This window comes from Mycteria americana, chromosome 10, assembly GCF_035582795.1.
Source record: "Mycteria americana isolate JAX WOST 10 ecotype Jacksonville Zoo and Gardens chromosome 10, USCA_MyAme_1.0, whole genome shotgun sequence".
NCBI classification, from domain to species: domain Eukaryota; kingdom Metazoa; phylum Chordata; class Aves; order Ciconiiformes; family Ciconiidae; genus Mycteria; species Mycteria americana.
The window spans coordinates 19,143,465-19,155,570 of record NC_134374.1 but is presented as its reverse complement, the minus strand read 5'-3'; the positions used below and the strand labels follow the sequence as shown (position 1 = coordinate 19,155,570).

General features: G+C 49.7%; 1 protein-coding gene across 3 annotated transcripts in view; it reads right to left on the bottom strand.

Annotated features, from left to right (window-relative positions):
* Positions 1-12,106, bottom strand: part of PCDH19 (protocadherin 19) — a 59,190-nt gene that overhangs the window by 17,463 nt on the left and 29,621 nt on the right. The window contains exons 4-5 of one of the 3 annotated variants that reach the window (XM_075513525.1): positions 10,069-10,241; positions 9,170-9,519 (exon numbers count right to left, since the gene is read on the bottom strand). In XM_075513525.1, the coding sequence (XP_075369640.1) occupies positions 9,452-9,519; positions 10,069-10,241 (241 nt within the window). In that variant the 3' untranslated portion in view covers positions 9,170-9,451. Of the gene's footprint in view, positions 1-9,169; positions 9,520-10,068; positions 10,242-12,106 lie in introns of those variants that run through there. The other 2 variants (XM_075513522.1, XM_075513523.1) reach the window with 2 other exon arrangements.

The following is a 12,106-nucleotide window of genomic DNA, read 5'->3' as shown; positions in this document are numbered from 1 at the left end:
TGCTGTAGGAGACGCAGCGAGGACGGGCAGGGTGGAGCGTCGAGAAGACACGGCTCCCGTTGAAACGCGCTGGCGAGCAGCAATGTCAGCGGCACAAATAACTCGGCCGGTAAACGCAGAGAGGGAAAACCAAATGGAAGTCCAGTATATAGATAGAGCCCACCCAGGGACCCACCTGAGTGTGCCAGACGCTCCCCAAAGGTATTTATACCCTCCACTAACGCACCTACCGCTCCCAAAAACACTTCTGGCTCTCTGACCTTTCCTGAATCACTACTATGCATGGTTTTGACTTCAGGTTTCTAGCCAAATTCCTCTTCCCGAACGGGAGATGTCCCTTTATAACTTCTCACTGAGCTGTATCAAATCCAGAAGCGCAGTTAGTTGAATTGAGAAAGCCGTTCCTCTCGCAGGGCAAATCCGGAGGCTCCTCGCCTGGATCAGGAGCGGTTCGCCTATTAAACCAGCTGACTGGAGAACATGCCCGGGCAGACGAGGCAGCACCGTCTGCCGTACTCGCACCAGCTACTCTCCTGCCTCATCTCTTTAATGAAGCCGACACTTCCAAAGCAGTCAGAGGAAATCAAGTGCCCGACCTGTTCTGATTTGCAAGCGATGCGGACACGCACCTTCCTCGGGCTTCTCGCAAAAATTTCCAACCCGCGCTCTTCGCTCTTTCATTTTGCACGTAAAACAGTGCAAGAACAACCACAAAACCTACTCTCCCCAGCACGCGCCCAGCGGAGCAGAGTCTTCTCCCCAGAAAGGACCAGAAGCTCCTCGCCTTCAACCCCCACCAGCTGCAGGCGCTCAGCACCCCGCAGGACGTGGCACCCCCTGCCTTGCAGCCAGCCCCCCCCGCCGCGAGAACCTCCCGTGACTGTCCCCACGCCTCCACCCGTGTGCCACGGAGGCTTTGTGGCGTACAGCTCTCGAGTGCTTCCGTAAGACGCGAGGTAGCATCTGCGGTGAAATCTCACCAAATGATCCAAGATAGTTTTCTCCAGCTGGGACTGATTGAATATAGCCCGGGCACCGGATGATGTGGGAAATCAGTCGTAGCCGAGCACAAATTGCATGCATAGAGGTAATTACTGCAGCACAAGGTTGGTAGCACCACTACCCACATGACAGTATATCTCAGCAATTTTCATTTCCTATTGCTTCAATTCAGAGAGGGCTTTTTTCATCTTTTTTTTTTTTTTGGTGGTTTAATTTTCTCCTTTTCCTGCAGGGCCTGACGTTAACCCAGGATTTCTTCAGGATAAAGCTCCACTTTCACTACAGCGAGTCATTCCACATATCCAGACGTCCTCCTATTTACTACACCCAGACCTCCAGCCCAAGCCGTCTCGACCTGACTCCGCTTCCCTGCCCCAAGTGTGACTGTCACTGCCCGAAGGTGAGGCGACATAGTGGTGCCCGCCAGTCACCCGCTGCCACGCGCTGTCACCCGCAGCCAGCTGTGGGTATCAGCAACGAAACACAACGCGCGAGTAGCTAATGAAGCTGGTTACAAAGCAAGTCGTTCTCCGCGCTTGAAAAAGGGTGAAAATAAGGTAAGCAAAACGCAACAAAAAAGGGTTTCTGCTGCAAAATAAAAACACTAAGAGAGCTAATGCTGAGAGTGGGGAAGCTGATCATTACTATTACAGATACTCAGCAAAAATGGGGCCATATTATGCTTACTGTGATTATTCACATTGTGGCTAGCATATATGTATAATATACTTGCTCTAAAGACTTATTTTCCAAACAGACACAGGGGTTAAGTGCAGGATGGAAAGGGAAATCACCGAGCAAAGGCAACGCAAACCCAGCCAGAGCCTGGCACAGCCCCGCGCTCCTACTTGCCAGCCCTGCCCGCCCCACTGCATACCTGCGCGTCGACCGTGAGGAAAGGCTGCCCAACTTCTCAATAATTCTGTGACCCATTTAAAAATATCTGCTCTCTTACATTCATATATGCTGTATGAGAAATAAAATATAGCGCTCGCGAGTTTTGAGTGGCAGCGCTTCGCTTAAGATGGATAAAAGCTGCAAGTTCTCTTTGCTGTTTGATGCCAATTATTACAGAGTTTTGACTTATGTATTATTACATAGATCATTTAGTAAAACAACCTACGTGCAAACCCAGTGGTATGTCTCCTTTCAGCAGTTATCTGCTGGAACTAGAGCAGTTCAGACACTCATCCATATACACCGTATTTCAGAGACGGGTGGGCTCCTTCCTCTGCACCCAGGGGAGATGCAGTCCCCTGCCCTACAGCCCTGCAGCACGCAAGCGTAATTAAGAGACGTCCAAATGACTTCTCTTTATTGCACTTACAAAGTTATACGCACCACTTTTGGAGGGAAAAAAACCAGGCACCCAACTTGTACCAACCCTTTCGGAGACGCTGGTCCAGCGCCGTACCCGAATCGCCCCGAGCTGCCGGGTGCAGGTTTCGATACAGCAGGAGGGGATTTAACCTGACGGCAACCGCCCGTGCCCAGAAGGCTGCTCTGAAACTCGCCGTGCCGCGCACCCCGTGCCCACGGAGCCGAGGGTCAGCGCGCTGTTTGCGGTGATTATTCCTTTAATAAAGGGCTCTGTATTTTCCAGTGGCTGCAAAATTGATGCAGGTTGCCATGGTAAGCACACACTTTCCCATTCAGTAGAATAACAGACAGCTTTGTATAATTCACTGATTTCAGATGATTTCTCACCCCAAGAGCAAGTCGCTCAAGTTACATAAGTCACCTGTTGTTTAGTCAATCTGGCAATTTTAATTAGAATAAATTTTTATGATTCCTCTTTGCAACACTTAGAGCTGCTCTGCCACCAGAAAGCCGAGATGTCTGTAAATTATACGGGCTCCAATCACGTCTTTTTTTGCCGTTTTAATTACAGTAACATTGCAGCATTAATCATGTAAGCCTCTGTTAAACAAGTAACAGCCATCCTCCATCATAATTAAAAAGAAAGGCCAAGCAAACAGGAGCTTTGGAGTTTACCATATTTCCTCTGAAAATTGTATTTTAACTTAAGAGTTTCACAAACAGTAGTTTTATTTGGCTCTAATTAGTGTTGTGAAGGAAACACCGAAAGGTTAATAAGAGATGGTTAGTTTGTAATGCAAGTTTCCCGGTGCCAGCCCCAGCAGTTCAGTCTGTTTTCAGAGTCATTAACGATGTAGATTGATTACAGGAGGAGATCAGGAAGTGCTGGCTTGCTGCGTTAGCAGAAGGTTAGGTTTTATTCATATACCTTCCCTACTGTTAAATACGATGGCCATTACCTTGACCATTTTGCTAGTCTTAACTGCTGTGAGACAGAAAGTGTTAATGGTTTCCTTAGAGGTTACTGGCAAAAGAGAAAAAAAAAAAAAGCCCACGTGAGCCTTTTTTTGGCTTGTTTATAAGGGAAAAGGAAGCTGCAAGCTTGCCTGAACTGTTTATTTATCTTAGAAATATTTGAAAAACCAAGTATTGTGTGGTGTTTTGGAAAAGGATGCTTTGGGAGAGCCAGGGTTAGCACCGCCCCGTCCTTCAGCTGAACCCTGCCAAAGATCTTCTCCGCAAACCTTCTGCTTGGGCTGGAGCTTAGGAGCAGTCGACAAAAGCAAGCACAAATAGAAGCTGAGACTCTCTAATCAGAATAGATCACTTCTTCATATCTCCTATAAATTGCTATCTCCAGTCACCCAGCAAAAATATGGGTAAGCAATAACTAAATTTGACAAAATCTCATTAAAAAGTACAATAAAACTCTAGAAACCCTCCAACTTTCTGGGTTGATCATTCATCCATTACAAACCTACACAACGGGGCACGGATCCAAGTTTTAATTTTCCTCTCGAAGTTGCCAAAATGTTCACATCTGGTGAGTGTTTTCTGTGCTTCGACGGAAAGGACTTGAGGATCTAAAGGTTATAACTCCTGTGACCCTGGCCTGGGTAACTTCAGTGATGGAGACACTGCAAGAATTTATCTTTGATGGAAGGAACCTGAAAACTGAAGAAAGAGTGCCAGGAATGTGGGATATATGATAACGCTTCTTATGCAAACAAAGGAGGTTACACATCTGTTTGTTATTTAGTTCTGCTGTTGCAGAAAGGGATTGGCGTTCATTTATTGCTGTGGATATGACTTCAGTGTCACCCCTGCCCCACCATCAGTTTCCAGGGAGGACCTCTCCAAGCTGCACTCAACGCTACAGAGCTACGAACCCAAGGAAGAAGCAATGCGAGGGACCTGTCCGTGCCAGCCACAGCGTCCGTGCGTGGATTAAACCTCCTCGAGTGACCGCTGTCCTGCTCTGCTGCGACGCAACGCGGCAGTGAAGGAAGCTGAGCCCATCGGCCGGGCAGCCTGACCCAGCGTCCGAGTCTACCTGCCCAGATCACCCGCTGAAGATGGAGCTAAGCACCGCGTACCCGGCAACAATAAGGGTCAACCTGAAGAGAGGCTTGTTAGTCTGAGTGCTCGACGGCTTTTTTCCAGTTACAGTCACTGGTCTAATAAAAGATATTACGTCCCTCTGCGAGCCCGGCTGGGCAACGTTAGCAGGAGCGGGCGCTTGGGGAGGATGGAGAGAGCGTGTACAAAAGCATCGGTAACCACCACGCCAGGCAGCCATAAGCTGACTTAGACGCTCAATAGGTAATTGTTTAAAAGTGTAGGAATCATAAGACAATCAACTCCTCGTCCCAAAGCCCAGCTTACCCGCTCGTCATAAAAATCCTCTGGGTTTCAAAGTACTGCGAGAAGCTGACTGCTCCCTCCAGGCTGGCCACTGCAGGAGCACCACTGAGCTGTCTGAGGCCGCTTTACTGAGAGATCCATGCAATGACACAGAAATCAGAAGAGCTGTAATAATTGACATTGCCCTGTAAAGAAAGCTTACAGCGTTTATCCATCTTAAGGGATGTGCTGTCACTCACATACGAATGTTATACTTTATGTCTTGTGCTGCATATATGAATACAAGAAAGTAGGTATTTTTATTAATTTGGAGAAACTTCCAGAGAAATGCAGCTGTATTTCCAGCCTCCAAAGCCCTAGAATATGTCACTCAGGTCTTCATGTAGTACATACAGCTCTACAGAAAGGCTTTTCTGCAGAGTAAAAGGGAGTTGCAGGTGGAACGACTGCTGGAAATCAGCTTAAAAAATCAACAGTTCCTAATACCTGTGTTTGCCTCCAGTTAATACCATTAGTCATGTTCTCAATTCATGATTGAAATGCACCCAGATACTGTGGAGATGAGCATAAGAACCAACTGGAATATTCTAGATAAAACCTGATCCCCTAAATGACGATGTATCTGAATAATTTGGGATACAACCAGCAAGAAAAGTTTCAGTGAATATCATGTGCCCGGCTCTCCTTTACATCCAAGCCTATTTCTATACTGTGCAATAGCATGAAGAAGGCTTAGCGTAAGCTTTTAAATATAACCCATTTCTATTCAAAGAACCCTTCGTCTCGCTGGAGTTTATGAGACTCAAACACAATTAAACCACCTCTGTGAGCAAAGTTACTCAAATGTGGAAATGTATGCAGGATCAGGTCTATCCAGATGACATTTCACACCAACCTTTACTGCTGATCTGGCACTAGAAAAATGGAAGTGATGCTTTTAGAAGCAATTCTCTGTAGAGACACATTACTGACATTGCTTAAAAACCCTCTCACTTTGATTTTAAAGCTTTTTCACTATTTTATGGCTGTGGTGACTATTTCTAACACTGGCTTTTTTATGATTAGTGTTTATTATTTTCATATTTTCTTTTGGATTCTATTTTTATCTTGAACGGCGAATCACTGCTTCATTGGGCCAATGGTTTTCCTTCTACAACTGCTGGTAAAAATACTGGTCAGCACTGGGAATTAAGATAAGTTTGAAATCTGTTGCTTCTCACGTTAAAAACATATATTTGAAATAGTTCCTTTCTGATTTCTATGCTGGCAAGAGCTCCTATGACTTCCAGAGCACAAGTATGGCTCTAGCTCAAGGCAAGGTGAAAAAGGTAATAGAAAACATTTAAGCAGATCTAGGTGCCCGTATACACCCACACAAAGAAAACAAGCCAAACCTGCCCAAACGCTATGTTTGGAAGAGGGCAAAGGGATTAAAAAAAAAGAAAGTCCCAGTATGAGCAAAACCAAGGGAGGAATAACTACCTGAATCACAGAACAGAGTATCTAGCCTCAAAGATGCTAATTCAAGTCCTGAGGGATCTAATCAACCTTTTTGTTGAAGTAAAGATAAAACTTTTTGACAGCAAATGCTTTCTGATAAAATGGAATTTTCAATTACCCTGCGAAACATCTCGTCCGCGCTGCCATTTCCTGGGAAAAGCACTGCCACGCTCTGCAGTGTTGGAAAACATTTCACGCTGAGATTTCCCCACATTGCTGGGAGGAAGAGGTGTCAGGAGCTTCCAACCCGAGAGCACAGCTCCCGCGGCCGCCAGCATCACCCAACTGTCCACAGAGGCAATGCCAGGGGTGGGTCTCCTGCCCGGCACCGCTGCGCACCTCACCTCCTTGCTGGAAATCACGGTTTCCTCCAGTGCTGGACTTTGAGTCAAGGTTACACCAGGACGTGGAGAAAATCCACCCCATATTGCAGAGAAATAGGCCAAGATATGAAGGGGGACCCCAGGATTTGCCCCCATCCTCCAGCAGACTTCTCCAGCCAACCCAAAGTGTCGCCGAGATCCAACAGCTGCTTGAAAACCTCCCTTTCTCAAACAAATACGTTTGGAAGTTCAGCTGAGGACGCCATTAGGAAAGGAGTGCATATAAACTTCTAGCAGCACTTAACACCTCCACAAATAAACAAACAATTAAACGGCATCGAGGCAATCACGAAAGGTGGAGCGGTGCCCGTGCCCGCCTTCCTCAGCGTCCCATTTGGTATCAATTAGCAGGGGAAGAAAAACAATTCTGGGCGATAATGAACTCCAAATTGGGTACATATTAGACCAATTAAAGCAATCTTTTCAGCTGATGAATTTGTAATCAATAATTAAGATCCTGAGGTAAAGAGGGACAGGGCAGAAGTCCTACTCCCAAAATAAGCGACGTGGCTGAGCTGCAGGCAGTATTTCTGATGGCCTGCTGCTGCCCACTAAAGCTCGACCCCCTCCACGCTAGTTTGCCATTTTTCTGGAAATCTAGGTCATTCCCAAAGGAAGACCAAGGGTTCCTGGGCTCCTGCCAGGGGGACGGGCAGCTGGTGTCACTCCCATCCAAGAGTGGCACCAGGGCATCGAAGGGGTAGAGGGCCCCGAGGCCACCTGAGCATCTGCAGCAGGTCCCTGGGGCTCCCATGGCCACGTACTCACCACCAGTGCCAGGCTCACGCACTGCTTTAAGGACACTAAAGACGCTCGGACCCATCCATGCCTACCTTTTTCTGCAGGAAATCCAGCATCTCAGTAGGTGAAGGCTGGCCAGACAGGTCCACGCTAACCCTCCAGTGCCACCACAGAGGGATCGTCCTCTACCACCAAGCTGCAAGGATTTCTGCTAACCAGCGTCTTGCCTTGGCAGATCCAGGATTACCCACTGAGCAGATAAAAACTCCCAAATTATCTGACGAAGTCTGAGAGCTGGCCGCTCATGAAGGACTCGTGGTGTTACAAGCCAAGGTCCAAGCCCAGCAGAGCCTGGCCGTGGGGGCACCTCGCCGGGCTCCCAGGCAGGATCATTAACATCGCCAAGCAAACCCCAGCGACTCTCCCACCCCATTTCTCTGGGATTACATGAGATGTGGTTCAGGCAGGGATGGCGAGCGAAGGCAAAGCATGGGGACATGAGCTGCCAGGCTGCCCTTTGGCTGCGGACTGTGCGCTCGGGGCGATGGTCAGCCCGCTGGTCCTGCGCATCCTTGGCATTGAACTTGTTGTGTTTCCTCCCCATCCTGCCACTCTGATGCGAAATCGGGTAAAAATTACCATGCCAAAACCATCGCTTTAATCATGCGGGAACCGCTGTTATCACCATCATCTCAGCATCTTGATTTTCCTGATTATTTTCTGCAGTCCCTGCTCGACAAATCAGCTCAGAAAATACTCTCTTTAACCTTTTTTTCAGCTTCTGCGACAGTAACCGTTAACCTCCCCGCCTGCGCTGCTCATTGCTCCACGAACACCCCGATAACCTCGCAGGCGAGCACCCCCTGCTCCTCCGCACGAGGCAGCGTGGGTCCCGGCGGACAGGAGGGCTGGCCCCCCGGCACGCCTGCCTGCCTGCCTGCCTGCCTGCGGGTCCAGCTGGATGGCAACGCAGCGCCGGCACGCCGGCTTCCTCCCCAAAATAAACCAGAGCCAAGAGCACCAACCCCCCGGCCATCACAGGACCGGGAGCCAGACACAGGGGTTGCCTTTGGAAGTTGCCTTCTGGAAATACTCTTGATTTTGGGGGGGTATTTTACATGCAAGAAGGAGTTCTTGTTACAAAGGATTGGACCCTATTTATTTCCATCTGACTCCTCTGACGAGCTCTGCCTCCAACTCATCCTCTTTAACTTATTTGCATTGTTATCTGGTGCACAACAGAGTCAGCACGGAGACTTATCAGAAATGTAATCTCTGTAAAACCCTATCTGCAGTCCACTGAGATTGTTTTTTTTGCCGAAGAAATGTGACAAAAAATTAACAGATGTTGCTCAGACCATTCAACAGGACGGGAATCAATTATGAACATTTTTGCTCCTACAGTCATCCCTTACTGCAAATGCATTTTAGGAAACCCTCTCCTGATCGAAATGAAAAAGCATTTCTTTGTAATAGAAGAATAATAAATGATAGCTATCAGCCTGCATTCTCTGACACGGCACCAGTCCGCGGAGAATTAAACTGCCACTGTACAGTTATATAAATGTTTAATTTTTTTCATCTTTGGCCACAGTAGGGTTGTCTGGAAATACATTATCGCTGCGGATGCCATCCCTCTCCAATTAGCGTGGCTGGCAGCGTGGAATGGGTAGGTGACCTCCGCGTTCCCCTCCTCATGGAGTCTTACAGGGTTAACTACGGCCATTTAACAGACTCTATCGAGAATTAATACAGCGATCAGCTTCTCCCCAGAAAAAAAAAAAACATTCGGCGGCGCAGATGGCAAGAACTCTCTCTCCCCCGTTTGACTCTTTTATGACAGCAAAACAAAGGCTTTTAATGATGTTTACCATGAATTGAATTAAACAGCTGAAGACCAGTTCATAATCACAGCATTTTGTTTTCATATCCTTAAGTCTTTTAGCAGTGGGGCTTCCAGTTGAGCCTCAGCTACCGCTTATCTCAAGATATAGCCAAGCGCCCTGAGGCTCCCCTGCGCCCGAGCACCAAACCGCATTCAGGCTTCTTAATTGAAAAAGACAGGATGTTTGCATAGGTTGTTTGCATCCGTCAGACATTAAAAGCGACATTCATGCCCAAGTACAAACGACGGCTTGGGCTCAGCTGAACTCCTCTGACTTCTTTCCTCTAGCTAACACCGGTCTGCTTTCGGAGCAGGACTTCATCCCTGCGCGTGGGGATGCATAACCCCACCGCCGCCTGTTCGGGGGAAAAGATGCAAACCCTCGCCCACTGGCCTGAGCTAATCCCTCGTGGGATGCCTGGCTAATTGCCTACATGCTCTGCTGACCTTTTGGAAAAGTTGCCTGGACGGCGCCTGCGCGCGAGCCCCGGAGCCGGCGAGCGGAGCGCGTCAGGAAGGGTGCAGCATCTGCACTCGGAGCGGAGCGCGGGCAGGCACCGGCCCCGGGCACGGCGCCGGGAATTCCTGCCCTAATCCCAACTCCACCACTTGCTCGCCGTCAGGTGGATGCTCAGGGCCTTAGCTTTCTGCCTGTGCAATAGAGGATAATCCTAACTGCTCGCTTACCTGGCAGGCGTGGCGTGAAGATTAATTTCTATCTACCCAGCGCTCTGACAATGTACAGTGTTATCCCCAGCAAGCGCTAAGCATCCTTACTGTGCACCCACCGAGGCAGCACCGGGGCCACCGGATGGGGCGTGGGGGGGTCGGGGGGTGGTGGGCAGCCCCCCAGGGCGCACGGTGGTGGCTCACCTTGCTCAGGGCCCTGGGAGCCCATGGAGGGGACGCTGGTGTTGAGCACGTCGTTGACGGCCGTGTCGCAGTAGAGGCCCCGCTGCACGTCGTGCTCGCTGTCTGTCTGGTCGCTCTCCTCGTGGCCGCTGTCCTTCAGACTGTTCCCCTCCAAGTCCTTGAACGTGGAGCTGCTGGGGGAGACACAGCCGTGACTTACGGGGTGGGACACGGTGGCCCCCGCCACCCCGCAGTGAGACCTGCGGTGGTGGCACGGCTGCCACCGCTCAGCCCCGCGCCCGCAGGGACGGGGAGGTCCCCTGCCACCCCCAGCACCAGCAGCAGGGCTGGGACCGCTCCCCCAGCACAGAGAGCTGGGGCGGGGGGTGCGGGGGGACAGCCCCTGCTCGGCACCTCTGCACCCCGAAACACAGGGTCCAGCCTGCACCGCCTCGCAGGCTGCTTCTGCCCATGGGTATGGCGTGAGCCTGCGGGCCAGGCTGCTGTGGGTATTATGGAAGCTGAGGGTGAAGCAGGATTTGAAAAGAAAATTTTAAAAATATACACTAAATGAGCTGCTTCTATACCTAGGCTCCCTCAAGTCGTATTACCTCATATTGAAGTTACACAGGATCCAAACCCGAATTTTTTAGGTTATAGGCCAAATCCTAATCGCTTAAAGTTTGAAAACAAAAGTCTTCCTAGAAACGGGAAGTTCTTTTCGTGATGACGACGCCATTCATATTTTTAAAAATAAGCCGGTGATTCTGGGTCGAAGTTAACACAGCTTTAAGGAGATCTGATACGCGGTCAAACTCCTCGACATCCCGTGCAAGCTCAGCCGCTGCTGGGGGGACCCGAGGGCTGAGCTGCTCCCAGATTTCCCCCAAGGGCTGAGCAGCTCCATCACCCCACGGCACCCAGCCCCTAGGCTGGAGGGATGGAAGAGTTTCATCTCTGGCTGCATTCGGCATCCTTCCGCTGCTCCCCGCTGCCCTGCGAGGGGCGATGGCCCAGGACACCCGGCTGCGGTGAGCCGCAGGGGCGGCTTGAGACGCGCTGCCCCGGGTGGCACGGCCATCGGGGCGTCCCTGGGGCCACCCGCCCCGTGCCTCCTTCCACACCCAGCCTTGGCATGGGGAATCTGCACCCATCGGGGGGGATCCACCTGCACCCGCGGCCCCAAACTTTCTCGCTGGCTGATTTGGTGTGAACCGTCGGTGGAAGACGCGGCCTGTGCTTCAAAGCCCCAAAGAGCCGGAGATTTTCTTTACTTTGAAAAGCCCTTTCGCGTCTCCACGGAAACCAAGCAGACCACCTACCATCTGATGCTTTGCAAAAGCACGCGAGGGGGGAGCTCTGAAATACATATAAATTGGTAAACCTTCAAACATTACCTTTTAAATAAAGATGTCCCTGTTGAAGCCACTGACTTTGATTCCAGGCGACATCAAAGAATTTTAAGTTAAGAAAGCACTACAAATCTACAGTTCATTTGTGTGCACGTAGATGAGCGAGGGAGGCAGGCAGACAACACAGGAAAAGTACAAATAGATTAATTAAAGTGCTGGATTTGAGGAGATTCACTTACCAAAGATAGAAGAGCTACAACATCTTCATAAAGGCAAAGGATGAAAATGATGCCACAGTACGTTACAGAAAATATTTTTTGTTCTTAGATGTCTGCACAGCGTTCCCGGCACCCCTTGTACTTAAGATACAAGACAAAGGTAGAAAGCGAGGGGAAACGCTGTCCTACACGGAGCTGCTGTTCATAATAGGCAGGCAACCCGTGTTACAACGCATTTATCCTCCCCGCAGTGAACCAGACCGTAATGCAGCAGCCACACGACATGTTTCCGCGGCTGACACTTCTCTAAAGGATGGGCAGGTCTTGGGGAATCGGCAGCAGCAGCATTTCCCAAACAATACAGCCTGGGAGCAAGCCCTGCTGCGGCAGGCGGGAGCACCGCTTGCCTTTATCTTAGGTGTGAACGAGGAAAGATGAATAGATTTGGGGGGTTTTCAGGATGCCTGCAGATTCTCTGGCGAGGAGCAG